The 14,449-nt window shown below is 46.0% G+C and overlaps 1 protein-coding gene across 1 annotated transcript in view; it reads right to left on the minus strand.

The window, feature by feature from the left end:
• Positions 1 to 14,449, minus strand: part of LOC138255715 (uncharacterized) — a 359,027-nt gene that overhangs the window by 106,461 nt on the left and 238,117 nt on the right. Inside the window, exon 9 of the mRNA XM_069205843.1 lies at positions 6,769 to 6,870. Coding sequence (XP_069061944.1) covers positions 6,769 to 6,870 — 102 coding nt within the window. The remainder of the gene's footprint in view (positions 1 to 6,768; positions 6,871 to 14,449) is intronic.

Genomic DNA, 14,449 nt, shown 5'->3' on the forward strand with positions numbered 1-14,449 from the left:
CTTTTGCACCTTCTTCCAGGTTGGCAGGCGCTCCTATTCTTCCTGGACTCTTCTTCGACTTCTAGACTTGGTCTCCTCTCTCCACAGGTCTTCAGGTCCAGGAATCTGTTGTTGGTTGCTTGCAGTCTTGATTGTTTCTTGCATAAATCTTCATCACAACTTGTAGTGTGTCCTGAGGAAACTTGATGTACATTACTCCTGTTTTCCTGGGCTCTGGAATGGGGTATTTTACTTACCTTTGGTGTTTTCTTACACTCCCATCACCCCTCTACACACTACACTTGCCTAGGGGGGAATTCGTTATTTGCATTCCTATATTTTAGTATATGGTTTGTGTTGACCTCTAAGCCTATTGCAGCCTATTGTGTTTTTCACTGTTTGTACTATTTTCTTACTGTTTACTTACCTGGTTTGGTTACTAGTGTATATATTGTGTATAATACTTACCTCCAGAAAGAGTAGTGCCTCTAAGATGTTTCTGCCATTGTCTCACCAATATAAAGTACCTTTATTTTTGGTAACACTGAGTATTGTCTTTTATTGTGTATAAGTACTGTGTAACTATAGTGGTATTGCAGGAGCTTTGCATGTCTCCTAATTCAGCCTTGGCTGCTCTGCCTACAGCTACCCCTAGACAGCCCAAGCTGCTAGACACTGCATACAATTCACTAATAAGAGATAACTGGACCTGGTATAAGGTGTAAGTACCTTAGGTACCCACTACAAACCAGGCCAGCCTCCTACACTGACTTACCTGCATCTTGGGCTGGGGCACACATTATACTAAGGCCCAAGTTTAAGAAGGCCCTAGCACCAACTTTCGCTACACTAGCATCATTTGTTTACGCTAATGTGGCAACAGTGTGGCAAAAATGCAGCACCATATTTACAAAGTGGTGCAATGCATGCATTGTGCCAGTTTGTAAACCCTTCTGCCACATTATGCCTGCTCCAGGCATAATGTATGCAAGGGGCATTCCCCCATTAGGGAGCCTGCAAAAATGGTGCATTGGAATCTTTGAGATTCCACTGCGCCATTTTTAGCAGCATTTTTAACGCCTGCACAGAGCAGGTGTTAAAAGGAGGCACACCATTATTTTAAATTTGCCTCTGTGTCCCTAACCTGCGTCAAAGTGTGCAGTATGTTAAATATAGCGCACACATGGGGGGGGTCTAAGGGGGGCACAATGGGCCACAAGAAAAGTGGTGCTTCTTAAATCATGGCCCAAGTTTAAAAAAGCGTGATGGGCCGAACTATAGACCCATAAGCCATCTTGATTGTCTACAGAAAATCATTTGTAAGAACCTCCTGGATAAGTTGCAGGAATGGATGGGTGATGGCCAGATTCCTTATGCTTTTCAGGCTGGTTTTTGTACTAAGATTAGCACCATTGCTCAAGTGTTTTGCTTTTCACTTATATCATGGAAATGCATTACTCTGTTTAAAGATTATCTATATGTGACTTTTGTTGATCTAAGGCCTGGGTTAGATTTGGTCCCCAGAAACAGACCATAAGAGGTCGTTAGATAATTGGGTGTACCCTCCCACAAATTAGACCCTATAATAAGCCTAGCCAGCTATGCTCACATTAGATGGGCCAGGTCGGGAGAGTTGACTACTTTGATACCAATACATAGGGGGTCTGCCAAGGCTGTGTCCTGGCGCGACCCTATTTTCCCTCTGCATAAATGATATGGTAGAGTTCATTAATAACTGCATAAACAATTCTCCAGCACTGAATGGCAAAAAGGTCCCAGCCCTTTTTTGCCAATGATACTCTACTTTTATTCAGCACTCCCCTGGGCCTGCAAAATCTCTTAAACAAGTTCAATGAATTTTGCAATCAGAGGTTTAGAAGTGAATATCCAAAAGACCATATATATGGTATACAATCCACATAAAGCGAGCAGGGGTAATCCCTGGCTGGACAATACTTCCCTTGAATCCGCACAAACATTTGATTATTTGGACTTAAGGGTGGCTTATTCACTATTAGGGGAACCTCAAATCCAGAACAGCAGCCTCTTAGTACATCATAGGGGGGGCAGTGATTCTGATTATGCATCAATCCTCAAAGTCCAGAGTCTCCCCTGCCCTCCATGTGTACAAGTTCAAGGCCCAATCTGCAGCTCTATATGGATAATAAATATGAAAAGCATAATATTTTCCTTAAATCTTCATGAAATCTCCTGCATAGTTGACCAAATCTGCCTTTGTTTCTTGACGCCGAGCTAAAAAGCTTTCACCACCTTGCTGCCCTGGAACCTCTTCTCTATGGGCTAAGGTTGTGGTCTGACCACAAACTGGAATCTTACAGAGTTGAATTACAACTATTATGGGACAGGATACTAACTTAAATGTGGGGTGTTATACTATGTGAAACATCGAAAACGTTTAATTTTTTTCTGATTTACTGCAAGCCTAGACACAAATGAACTCATCAACTATGCTTGAATCTTGGTTTAATAAACTATCAAGTTGTGTTTAGAATTTTTAGATCTGATACTAGTAGGCTTGGTGTATTTAGGTTGATCAAATATATGTTCTCTACTTGGATTTTGAGAAAGAGTGTATGAGTTACTGACCCCCTGGGGAAGTCTTACAGATCAAACTAACCTCCTGGCAATACACACATTAACTGTTTTTAACTGGTGCTCTAAGTTCCCTTGTACACTAAATTGTATTTTAATATGTTTGTATTATGGACTGGGCAAATTACCACATTTCGGAGGCTGTGTATAGGTTTTATCCAAGCCTCAAAGACAAATCTTTTTTGGAGTTATGCTGTGTTCTTCTGCTAATATGTATAGAAGTTTGTATTATTGCCTTAACTATTTTATGCATGAAGAATTGTATTTGTACCTATGTGTTTTATCGGGTTATACCCTGCAATAAATGTACTTTGATGACGATGATGACTTTGTCTCCAGTGGATGATGCAGAAAGGTGAGCTGAAAGTCATTGTTGAGTGTTGAAACATGCCCCTGTCCTAAATGTATTATCTAAAAAGGAAATTAATCTAATGTTATTCATTGATTGCTTATCAGTAATAGTCATTTTTCTGAGTTTTCTCCCAGTCCTTACCTACTAGGGTGAGCCTTACCTTGGAAACAGGTAATTTCTTTGCAAAACAGAAAAAATCCCCTCTTCCCTATGATAACATGATGACCCTCCTAGCGTGACCACTTCTTGTTTAGTCTGCCTCTATCCAGAAACTGTTCACTTAAATGCTGCCAAACTTTAATTGTCTCTTGGCAGGTCTATCTTTTTGCGGTTCTTGATCCACTTGCCGGCAGTTGGTGGTGTCTCAAGAGTTTGCCTGGTAGGCAGTGCTTCATTGTAGCCAGTGGTTTCTGGTGCTCAGTACCGGCATTTGAAAGTCAACACCAGCACTAATGACAGTCTGCCACATGGTGGCACTGTTTGTCTAATTGGAGATGAGCACAACAACAGTTGTTTTTTAATTGAATATATATTAAACATGACTATTATCTTCTGCCCGAACCATTATAGGTTTTAGGGTCTGCTATCATTAGAAGTTCTGGTAGGTGCAAGTTCTAGTGTCCTCCTAATGAGGGCCCTGCCACTTATATTTGAACAAATTAAGCACTGCAGGCAGGTCTTGAATACCAGGAGTATTTTAGCCTGGGTGCAGCCCTGCTTTAGAAGGGATATACTCTTTTGTTTCACTGCCTCTTTTGTCGGTACTCATTTCCAAGGCCTCTGGGCGAGTCTGACACTGATATGTGGTGGTTTTGCTTACAGGAGGTGAGGATGTAGAAGGTTACAGCTGGGGCTATAGTCACGCTGCTGCTGCTTCCAAACACAACCCAAGCAATGGTTTGACAGCAGTGTGCCTCCACAGAAGGGAAAAGGACGCTTGACGTCCATGTACTGCAAGGGAGGCAGTCTTTTGGAGGCTAGGACAACAGCTGGCCACTCAAGTGCTGCTGAGCTGATTCACATCTGAATCCTCTCTCTTTATGCTGTATTTCTTAACTCTTTTTTTTTGCTGTAACAGGAGTCCTGGCAGACAGCTAAGCGGTTTCCCTTCGTACCTTAAAAAAAAGAATATGGCTCCTGCAAAACGGTTGCTGCTACATGCATATGTGGGTATTGCCCATGTCTCTCAGACAGCTGGGGAGAGATTAAAACAACATTTTTGGACTGGAAGACTGGTGGGAGGGGGTTGACTTGTGTGTAGTACAATATAATCAGATCACCTCTCTGCCCTTCCAATTGTATTGGACCACCCTCTTTTCAAAAGAAAGCCCAAGTGAGCTGGGTTTGTGTTTCTTCTTCCCATCCTTTCCTTGACCATCAGCTGCCCTGCTGTCATGTGACCCTCATGCTCTGTCTAAAGGTTGGGGGGTCTTGCCCCTCCTTGCACAAGGACAAGGTGTGCATTGGGAAAAAACTGCTCCCTGCCTTGGCACTGACAGGAAGTTCTTATTAGCCACCTTCCCCACCCACTGCCTAAGTCGGTTCAATTGATGAAAAAAAGAAAAACCCCAGGGGAAATGGAAGCTGCAGCAATGCAGCCTTTGCAACTGCAAATGCAGCACCAGGGTAGATGCCAGCTGCCCTGCTCCAAGGGTCCTCCATAATGCGTGACACGAAAGACCGTGGCACCTGTCATTTATGCCAGAGCTGTGAACAGGTGACCAGAGTTAAATTTAAAGGGCACCCACTGATCTAAACAGTAGCCAAACAGGGCCCCAGGAACGCACCAGATGTTTGCACCCAGTTCTGCTCACCTGAGGCAATATAGTGTGACGCTCTGCAGCTGTAACACCGTAATATAGCACCAGTGAAATGGAAGGTGAGTCAGTCTGTGACTCCATTGAAACTCCTGGGGCAGCGTTTCCCCACCAGTGGTCTGCGTGCCCCTCAGGGGTCTTTGACACATTCCCTGGGGGGGCCGCAGGCCTGGACCGGCAGGAAGGCACTTCTCCAGCTGGGTCCTCTCGACAGAAACATGTCCTTTGTGCAGCAGTTTTAAAAGCACTGCAAAGTTCCTTGTACATCCAGCAGCATTCAGGCAAAAATAAAAGAGTCATTATAACTGGTGATTAATGTACCTGCTGGGGAGAGATGGGAATTTTGCCTAGTGGCAGTTTGGACTCATCTAAGGTAGCGCAGATGATTTATATGCCTGCTACAAAGAACGAGTATCATGCAAAGAACAGTATTTTATGTGCATAGCACAGTAGGTTACTGCTTTTGTCACAGAAATTATTTTGTTAGGGTGCAGTTCATAAGCTAAAATCATAATCTAGCACAGTGAGTTATGAACTGCCATCAAAGGGCTGCATGCAAACTGCATGGCACAAATTAGAAAGTTATGTTTTTTCCCAGTCTTTCATTATCCTTATGCCACTAAAAAAGGTTTGTTTGCAACAAAATACATTCTTATTATTATGTCAACACTAACCACTGTGTTATGTTCTCAGTCCTGGGTTTGTGCTTCTCCAGACCAAGCACTCTTAGAAAATGCCTACCAGTGTGGATGACATGTGAATCCTACACCTTGTAGTCCCCTGTAAAGTGCTCCGACAGCCTAAACTGGAATGAGAGGTCCCACAACACAAATTAATTACATGTGACAGAGAGGCTATGGAGAGATGAGAGGCCATTATGGTTTTTCTTCCTTTCCTACCATATATTTATGTGAAAAAGCTTTCTCAGATGTTATGTACCTAAAAAAATAAAAACAGAAATCACTTGGGAAATGTAGAATCTGACCTGAAAATTCAGCTTTCCTAAATAAAACCAAACATTTAAAAGTTAGTCAGCAGGATGCAGCGCAAACCATCTTTTCAATTTTTGCATATTTTTTCAATATAAAATAATTATCTCTTTAGTAAGTCGAGTGTTTGTTGTGTACTTGTTGATGTATTTTTTGTGAATTACTGTTTTATTGTTTGAGATTTAAATCGTACAAATTGCTTGGGGGGCCCCGGCTTCGAGTAGTGATTCAGTGGGGGTCTTCAGGAGTCGAAAGGTTGGGAACCATTGCCTGGGGGACTTCAGGGGCGGTTCAAAAGTTAGAAACTCTTGTCCAACATGGCCAATGAGTGAACCACTGTTCAGTCCTTGATTTGCATGTTGTAATTCAGTGTTGACGTAAAAAATGAAGACTATGCATTTAGTTCATAAAGGCCTGAGGTACCCTTTCTATGGTAGGTTCAAGCAGTCAGTACACCACATTGCATAACAGTGTCAAATAACCAGTGCTTAATTTGAGCCGGTGGTACCGGCACTTATGACAGTCTGCCAAAAGGTGGCGCTGTCAGTTGTATATTAAGATAAACACAACAGCTGTTTACTAGTTCTATACAAAATAGAAAATGAATAATACCTACCAGACAGACCGTTTGTATAGCTTAGGGGGGCTGGAATTGTCACACTTTTAAGAGTGTGATGGTTAGTGGTGTTTTGGCAGCTCAGGCGGGGGAAAGGGTGGTGCGAGCTGCAGCGGCCTCCTGGTGGTTACAAATTAAGCACTGCATACGCCCCACTCTTACTCTGGCCCCACGTGACCCTGGGCTTGGGCCAAGGTTGGGTGTTTGACCTGTGAACCTCCAAACCAGTGCAGGGCAGGACAGATGGTCCTGACAGATCAGTAACATCACTGCTATTTCCCACCTGAAGACGATGCGAGAGAGCCCAGCAAAGGGCTTTTATTTAGCAAAAGTCACTAAATTGGGAAAAAACTAATCTACAGAAAATTCAATTTGTTGAGAGTTATGAGTTATTTTACTTACGAAAAATGGCTCCGATCAGCACCACCACGAAGGGTCCAACGACAATGGACACGGAGTGTGCCCAGAACATGCTGCTCAAGTCCATGCATCGCAAGTTGAGGCCTAAGAGAAAGTCAAATATGTATTAAGAACTTATCATGAAGTTCATATGAACTAGAGAACACTATATGCTAGGGAAATATTTCATCCAATACTTCAAAAGCACTCGGAACACTTGCATCACTACCAGGGGAATAACACAGGCCCCTGCAGTGCAGGGGACCCTCAAGCCATTAGGGTCCCCTGCACCCACAGGTGGCCTCCTTCAGCCCAAGGCCAATGAAAATCTGAGAGATATGAGACTTAGGTGCCCCTCTTCAGGTATGATGATATATTGCCACCTGCACTGCAGTTGTAGCTGGCGAAAAGTTGAGAGGGCAGCGGGCCTCTAAAAAGAGAAAAAACATCAATCACCACAGGCAAACACTGGCATCAAGAGCATGTCAGCGTTTGTGCAGCGGTGAAATGACTGCACATGCCCTCTTGACATTCTTCAGAGGGCCCTCATTTTGCGTTACAACACTGAGCCCTACTTACCTCGTCCAAGCATTAGGGGCTAGCCTAATGGAAATCATCACAACCCTTCTTGAGAAGGAGCAGTGCAACTTATACTTGAGGGTGTTCTACCACGTTAGTTTATATATCATACCCAGAATATTGATTACCTATAGATTGTGGATGTGGGAAAGTGCCCCTTTTGGCATGGTTACCCCCCACTTTTTTCCTGATGTTGATGCTGACTTGACTGAGAGGGTGCTTGGATCCTGCTAACCAGGCCGTAGCACCAGTGTTCTCTCCCAAAATCGTACCTTTGTTTATACAATTGGCACACCCCTGGCACACAATTAAGTCCCTTGTAAAAGGTACCCCTGGTACGAAAGGCCCTATGGCCAGCGAACGTCCCCAAGAGCTGCAGCATGTATTATGCCACCCTAGGGGACCCCTCACCAAGCACATACACACTGCCTATGCAGCCTATGTGTGCTGGTGGGGCAAAAAAGTTTAAGTCAACATGGCATCCCTCTCAGGGTGCCATGCCCACCACCCCTCTAGCAGGCCTTACAGCCCTAGGGCAGGGTGCATTATACCACAGGTGAGGGCATAGGTGCATGAGCAATATGCCCTTACAGTGTACAGTGTCTAAATCCATTCTTGACATTGTAAGTGCAGTGCAGTCACATTGAGTATATGGTCTGGGAGTTTGTCATTACGAACTCCACAGCTCCATCATGGCATCATGGCAATTTCCCAGCAATACTGCGAAGTTTGGTATGAAACTTCTCAGCACAATAAACTCACGCTGATGGCAGTGTAGGATTTATTGAAAAATGCGTCTTAGAGATGCCCCCTGTATTTTGCCAAACTTCTAGTTCAGGACTGACCGGTCTGTGCCACCCTGCCACTTCCAGAAAAGTTTCTGACCACATGGGGTGAGAGCTTTTGTGCTCTCTGTTGCCACAAACAAAGCCTGCTCTGGCTTGAGGTGCTTCACACCACCCCCTGCAGGAACTGTAACACCTGGCGGTGAGCCTCAAAGGCTCAGGCCTCTTATTACAGAGCCCCAGGGCATTCCAGCTAGTGGAGACGCCTCCCCCCCTCCCCCCCCCAGGACAAAGCCCCACTTTTGGGGAAAGTCAGGCGGTAAAGTTAGGAAAAACAAGGAGGAGGGCCCACTTCTGCTAGGACCACTTCTAAGGTGTCCAGAGTTAAATTGACCCCCTCCTTGCAAAATCCTCCATCTTGATTAGGTGGACAGAGGCCAATAGGGTTAGGTCTGTGTCCCTCTGCCCAAAGGGAGTGGACACCAGAAGGGTGTAGTCACCCTCAGGGACAGTAGCCCTTGGCTACTGCCCTCTGACTCCTGTAACACTCCTAAATCTAGGATTTAAGGACTCCCCTGAACCTAGCTCGTCAGATTTCTGGCGACCTCAATAAGACAAGAAGAAGAAAGAAGGACTGCTAAGCTGATCCCCAGCAGAGAAGACTAAATACACATACTGACTTGGCCCCAGCCCTACAGGCATGTCTCCAGCTTCTGAAGCCCTGCTAAAAAAAGGTGACACATCCTGCAGGCCAAGAGACCTCTTAAAAGCCTCAAGATGACTGCCTGCACCCCAGAGGACCAAGATCTCCTGTGGAAAGCAGCTCTGTCTAGAAAGTAACTCCAACAAAGGACTCCAGAACCACCCCAGATACGCAAATCCTGCTCACTCTGCACCCAACGCCCAGGGCCTGTGCCCAGGTGTTCCAACTGACTAGAGCTGGTCCCCAGGCGATTCTGGCCTAGTGTCCATCATGGGTTGACCAATTGTCCAGCATGATGATGCCTGCAGCCTAAATCCGGAGGAACCCTCTGATCGCAAGAGAACCAGATGGACGAAGATACCACACTCCCAAAGGTACCCCTGCACCCGTAACCCCCTGGCTTTGGGGGATCTGAGCACCGGTCCAGCAACGTCCAGCAGGTGGCCCTCCTCCTTGTCCAGCCTGTGTATTTCGGAACCAACCCCCTGGACCCAGCCTGCAGCATCTCTGTATCCCCCATGTTCCCCCTAATGGAAAACATTCGGAGTCCGATGCTGTGTTGGCACCCTGCACCCGTTCGCCCCTGTGCCACTGAAGGTGTGTGTTTGGTGCTGACCTGTGCCCCCCCCACTGCTCCTCTAAACCCCCCAGGTCTGCCCTCCGATGACGCGGGTAATTACCTGCAAGCAGGCCTGACTCCGAGTGCCCCCAGTCTCCATAGGATCCCATCACAAATCTACATCAAATTTGACCTCTGCACCCGGCCGGCCCCATGTTGCTGGTGGTGGGTGTTTGGAGTTAACTTGTACCCCAACCTGTGGACATCCTAACCCCCGAGAGTGAACTGTAAGTCTTGTACTTACCTTGAAACTGTGCTAACTTTTCCTCCCCCCAGAACTGTGTCGAAAATTACACTGTGTCAACTTTTAAAACATTTTTGCTAAAAAAATGTTTACCTTGCCAAATTTAAACTAAGTGTTTTTGATACATATGCTTGCTACTTACTTGCAAGTGTACCTACCTGCACACTGAATCTTGTGATTCTAGAAATCAAGTAACAAAACATATTTTTGCTATATAAAAACAGTTGGCCTGGAATTAGTCATTTAGTTTGTGCTACGTTTATTGCCTGTGTGTGTACAACAAATGCTTTGCACTGCCCTCTGATAAGCCTAACTGCTCAACCACACTACCACAAAAGAAATCATAAGTATTATCTACTTTGTCCTCTGTTAAACTTCCTGAGATCCACTGGACTCCGTGCACACTATATCTCATTTTGATATAGTACATACAGAGCCAGCTTCCTACATTGGTGGATCGGTGGTGGGATCTACAACTTTGCATTTGCTGGACTACTCAGCCAATACCCGATCACACAACTAAACTCCAAAATTGCCCTTAGTAAATGATTTTTGAATTTGAAAAATGTTTCTACATTTTTAAAAGTCCTGCTAGGGCCTTGGTTAAGTCCCCTTTAGCATTTATTTTCTAGATTTAAAAGTTACTCTAGCTAGAGGTAAGTAGTAGAAGTAGGTTTTAGTTCCTAAAATTAATCTCCAACTTTAATAACATAATGAGCAGCTCGGAGGAGATGGTGGTGAAGCTCAACCTCACCCCCTACCTCAATTTAGGGATGGGAGAGTTAAAGTCCCTTTGCAGACTGAAAAAGATTAAAACAGGGGCTAACCCTACAGAGGTCAAGCTCCAGGAGCTCTTGGAAGAGTATACAAGGGACCACCCTGTGGAAGAGGAAGACCTCCCCTCAGATAGGGAAAATGTTAGAAATGAGGAGGATGAACTCCCTCTCCTCACCTAACTAGGGAGATTAGGGCCCCAAGTCCCTTATCTCCAAGAATAGGGCTCACAGGACCTGGATCTTCCACAGAGTAGTCCAGTTCCTTTGGGAACATTGAGGGCAGCCTCAATGAAGAGGACCTCCTTTTAGCAAGGATGGCTAAAAGATCAGCTTTGGAGCTACAGCTCCTAGCTATAGAGAGGGAGAGAACAGAAATAGGCTCAGCTACAGCTACCCTCAGACAGCCTGGCTTCTAGGCACTGACTACATTTCACTAATAAGGGATAACCGGACCTGGTATAAGGTGTAGCTACCTTTGGTACCCACTACAAACCAGGCCAGCCTCCTACAAATATAGATATATATATATATATACACTAGTTACCAGAAATAGGCATAGAAAGTGATAGAAAACAGTGCAAATGCAGTTAGACAATAATGACCCTAGGGGGAACCCAAACCATATACTAAAAAAAATTAATCCATACACAGGACCGCCTGCTAGGTAGGTGGAATGTGTAGAGGGGAGCTGGGAGTACTAGATAACCACAGAGGTAAGTAACACAGTACCCCCCAGTGACCAGAAAAGCAGGAGTAAATCACTGGAATGTCCCCAAACCACCCAAAAGGAAGGAAGTCAAAGAAGAAAATAAGTCACCCAGACAAGTCTGCAAGAAACCAGCAGTGGATTCCTGGAGAAGAAAATATGTGGAGAGAGGGGACAAAGTCCAAGAGTCACAGTGGAGTCCAGGAGGAGCAGGAGCTACTACCCACCCAGCTGTAGCTGCAGGAGTTGGTCGACGGTGATGAGACGAAGGTAAGCATTGCAGCCCTGGAGCTGGAGAAGAGATGCAGCTAATGTCCCACGCTGGAAGGAGAATTGCAGTCGGGTGTCGGTCCGGGAATTCCACCAACAAGCCTTGGCGAAGCAAAGGTTGCGGTTGGCAAAAAGTGGAGCTACCGGGGACCAGCAAGGCCCAGGAGAACTCAACCCAGGAGGGGGAGTTAGAGGGCACCCTCAGCGACACAGAAAGTCCACAGGAGCAGAGGCAGCACCCACAGGAGTCTCACAAGAAGGGGACACAGGAGTTCAGACGAGCCCCCGCAGCACGACTGAAGAAGAGTCCCACGCCACAGGAGAACCACACAAAGGGCTGTGTGTTGCAGGAAGGAGTGCTGGGGGCTGGAGCTGTACGTAGCCTGATGATCCCTTGGAGGAGATGCAAACAAGCCTTGGCAGCTGCAAGAGACGCAGTGCACAGGGGTGCTGTCCTGCATGGGAAGGCAAGGTTTACCTCCATCAAAGTTGGACAGCTGGCAGAGAGGACCAAGAGGACTACTCCGGACCACCACCCCTGATGCAGGATCTACACAGCTCAGGATGAGAGCAGATCCACACAGCCGGTCGTCATTGCAGCCAGTGCCTGCGGATGCAGGGGAGTGACTCCGTCATTCCAAGGGAGATTCCTTCTTCCTTCTCATATAGACTGAAGACTTGCCGCCCTCAGAGGATGCACAGCTGAGGAAATGTTGCATAAGCTGGAAGGAGCCGTAGAGACAGTGTTGCAAGAAGAGTCTTCGTCGTGGATGGAGATTGTCAGTTCCTGGAGGGTCCAGTGGTGGTTCCAGTGGCTAGAAGCCGAAGTGGAGGTTGCAGAGGCGTCCTGCTGGAATCTTGCAAGACGAATCTGAGGACCCACCCAAGAGAGAGACCCTAAATAGCCCTGAAAGTGGGATCAGGAGAGTGCTCTGACGTCACCTGCCTGGCCTGACAACTCAGATGCTCCCAGAGGTCGCTGCCAACCTTGCACTCTAATGTACAGAGCTGAAGTGACCCCCTCCTTGCAAAATCCTCCATCTTGGTTTAGAGGACAGGGACCAATAGGGTTAAGTATGTGTCCCTCTTACCAAAGGGAGAGGACACAGGAGGGTGTAGTCATCCTCAGGGACAGTAGCCATTGGCTACTGCCTCCCTGACCCCTGTAACGCCTCTAAATCTAGGATTTAAGGGCTACCCTGAACCTAGCTCATCAGATTCCTGGTGACCTCAAGAAGACAATAAGAAGAAAGAAGAAGGACTGCTAAACTGACCCCCAGCAGAGAAGACTGAAGACACCAACTTACTTGGCCTCAGCCCTACAGGCCTGTCTCCAGCTTCTGAAGCCCCGCTACAAATAGGCGAACCAGCAAAACCTGTGGCAGGAGACGATCTCCTAGATAGGAAAAACCCACATGGGGGTTTCTACCCTACTGGGCATGGATCACCCCTGGGTACCTGCCCTGCCTTCTGCCTACCAACTGCTCCGCCCTTCAGGGGGCACTCTAGGGATAGCGTAAGGTCCACTCAGGGTTGGCAAAGGTGTAAGAGATGCCACCCTAAGCACCAGTGCAACTGTGCCTCCCCAGGCCTGCAATGGCAGGCCTGATACGTGGTTGACAGGCTATTCTGGTGGGGGGCACACTCTGTGCAGGCAGTGTCCCACTAGTAGATGGGGCTGTACCTGCCCCAGGTGTGCACCTTTTTACAAGGAACTCCTGGGTACAGCACCTCAACCAGTCACGTAAGCTCCCCTTTCTAGCATGTATAGGAAGGGCGTGCGCACTTTCCCACTGCAGTACAGTGGGAAAGTGCCTAGAGTCCTTAGGCCACACAAAGAGTCAGCAAAAATACTGGGAGAAAAAAGCAAAAAGTTTTGGGGACATCCCCTAAAAAGGGCCATGTCCAACATACAACCCTTTATTTTCAGTGTAATCTTTGGGCAATGTTTCTATGACTTGGGTGCTTTCCCACGTCTACTTTTCTTTGACTGGTATTTCTCTTCACATGCAGCCAGTCCAAAGTGTGCGCATTTTTCTGAGGTAAACACTGACAATGCACAATCATCTTCTTCACTTTCACTCAATACTGATGAACTTTTCAACAATGATTTCGATGACGATCGAAATCGTTTGGTGTCAATGTATATCAACTGATGTTGCCGCTGGGCCTTATGGGCCCGCATCGAACTTTGTTTCTGGAACGTTCTGTCGGCCATTTTTTTTTCTTGCACTTACTTTTTCTTTTGCCTTGCAAACTATCAGAAAAAGATTCTCTTTACCACAGCCTTTGCATCTCTCTTCAATTGCGGGACATTTACTTTCGTATGGAAACAACAATCCACATCTGAAACATAACTTCTTTTTCCGTGGAGACATCACCTTGTGTCCTTCAGCTTTGTGTCTCTGCTTACTTGTCGTGTTCATGACTGACTCACTTTGGGCACCTCTGACCTCCATGTCAGCAGCTTGTCGATCAGCACGCCCTTCAGCTCTGGTGCCATAAGAACTTGCTCCAGACTTAGGACCTGATTTAGTCGGTAGAGGGAATACTCCGTCACATGTCTTGTTTGCCGTATTACGATCCCCATAGGATATAATGGGATCGTAATACTATGGATGGGATATCCATTACATACGTAACCGAGTATTCTCCTTCGCAGTGATCTAAATCATGCCCTAATAGTTTCTCTCAGCATTTGTCATATAAATGAATCTGACAAGCATCCATCAGTAACCCTGAGACGTATTGCTTCTTCAACATTGATTTCATTGAATCTATGGTGTTTTATGAGCATATCCAGTCTCTCAACAAAGTCATCTATGGTCCCATCAGTTCTTTGTCATTTTTGACTGAAAATGTATCTTTCGTAATCTACATTCAGAACTGGACTGAACTTGAGATTCAAGGCTTCTTAAATTTTGAAAGTATATAACTTCATCAGTTTGCGGCATTTTCTTTATGACTTCTTTTACATCATCACCAGCGAGATTCTTGAGGTA

This window comes from Pleurodeles waltl, chromosome 1_1, assembly GCF_031143425.1.
Source record: "Pleurodeles waltl isolate 20211129_DDA chromosome 1_1, aPleWal1.hap1.20221129, whole genome shotgun sequence".
Classification (NCBI taxonomy): domain Eukaryota; kingdom Metazoa; phylum Chordata; class Amphibia; order Caudata; family Salamandridae; genus Pleurodeles; species Pleurodeles waltl.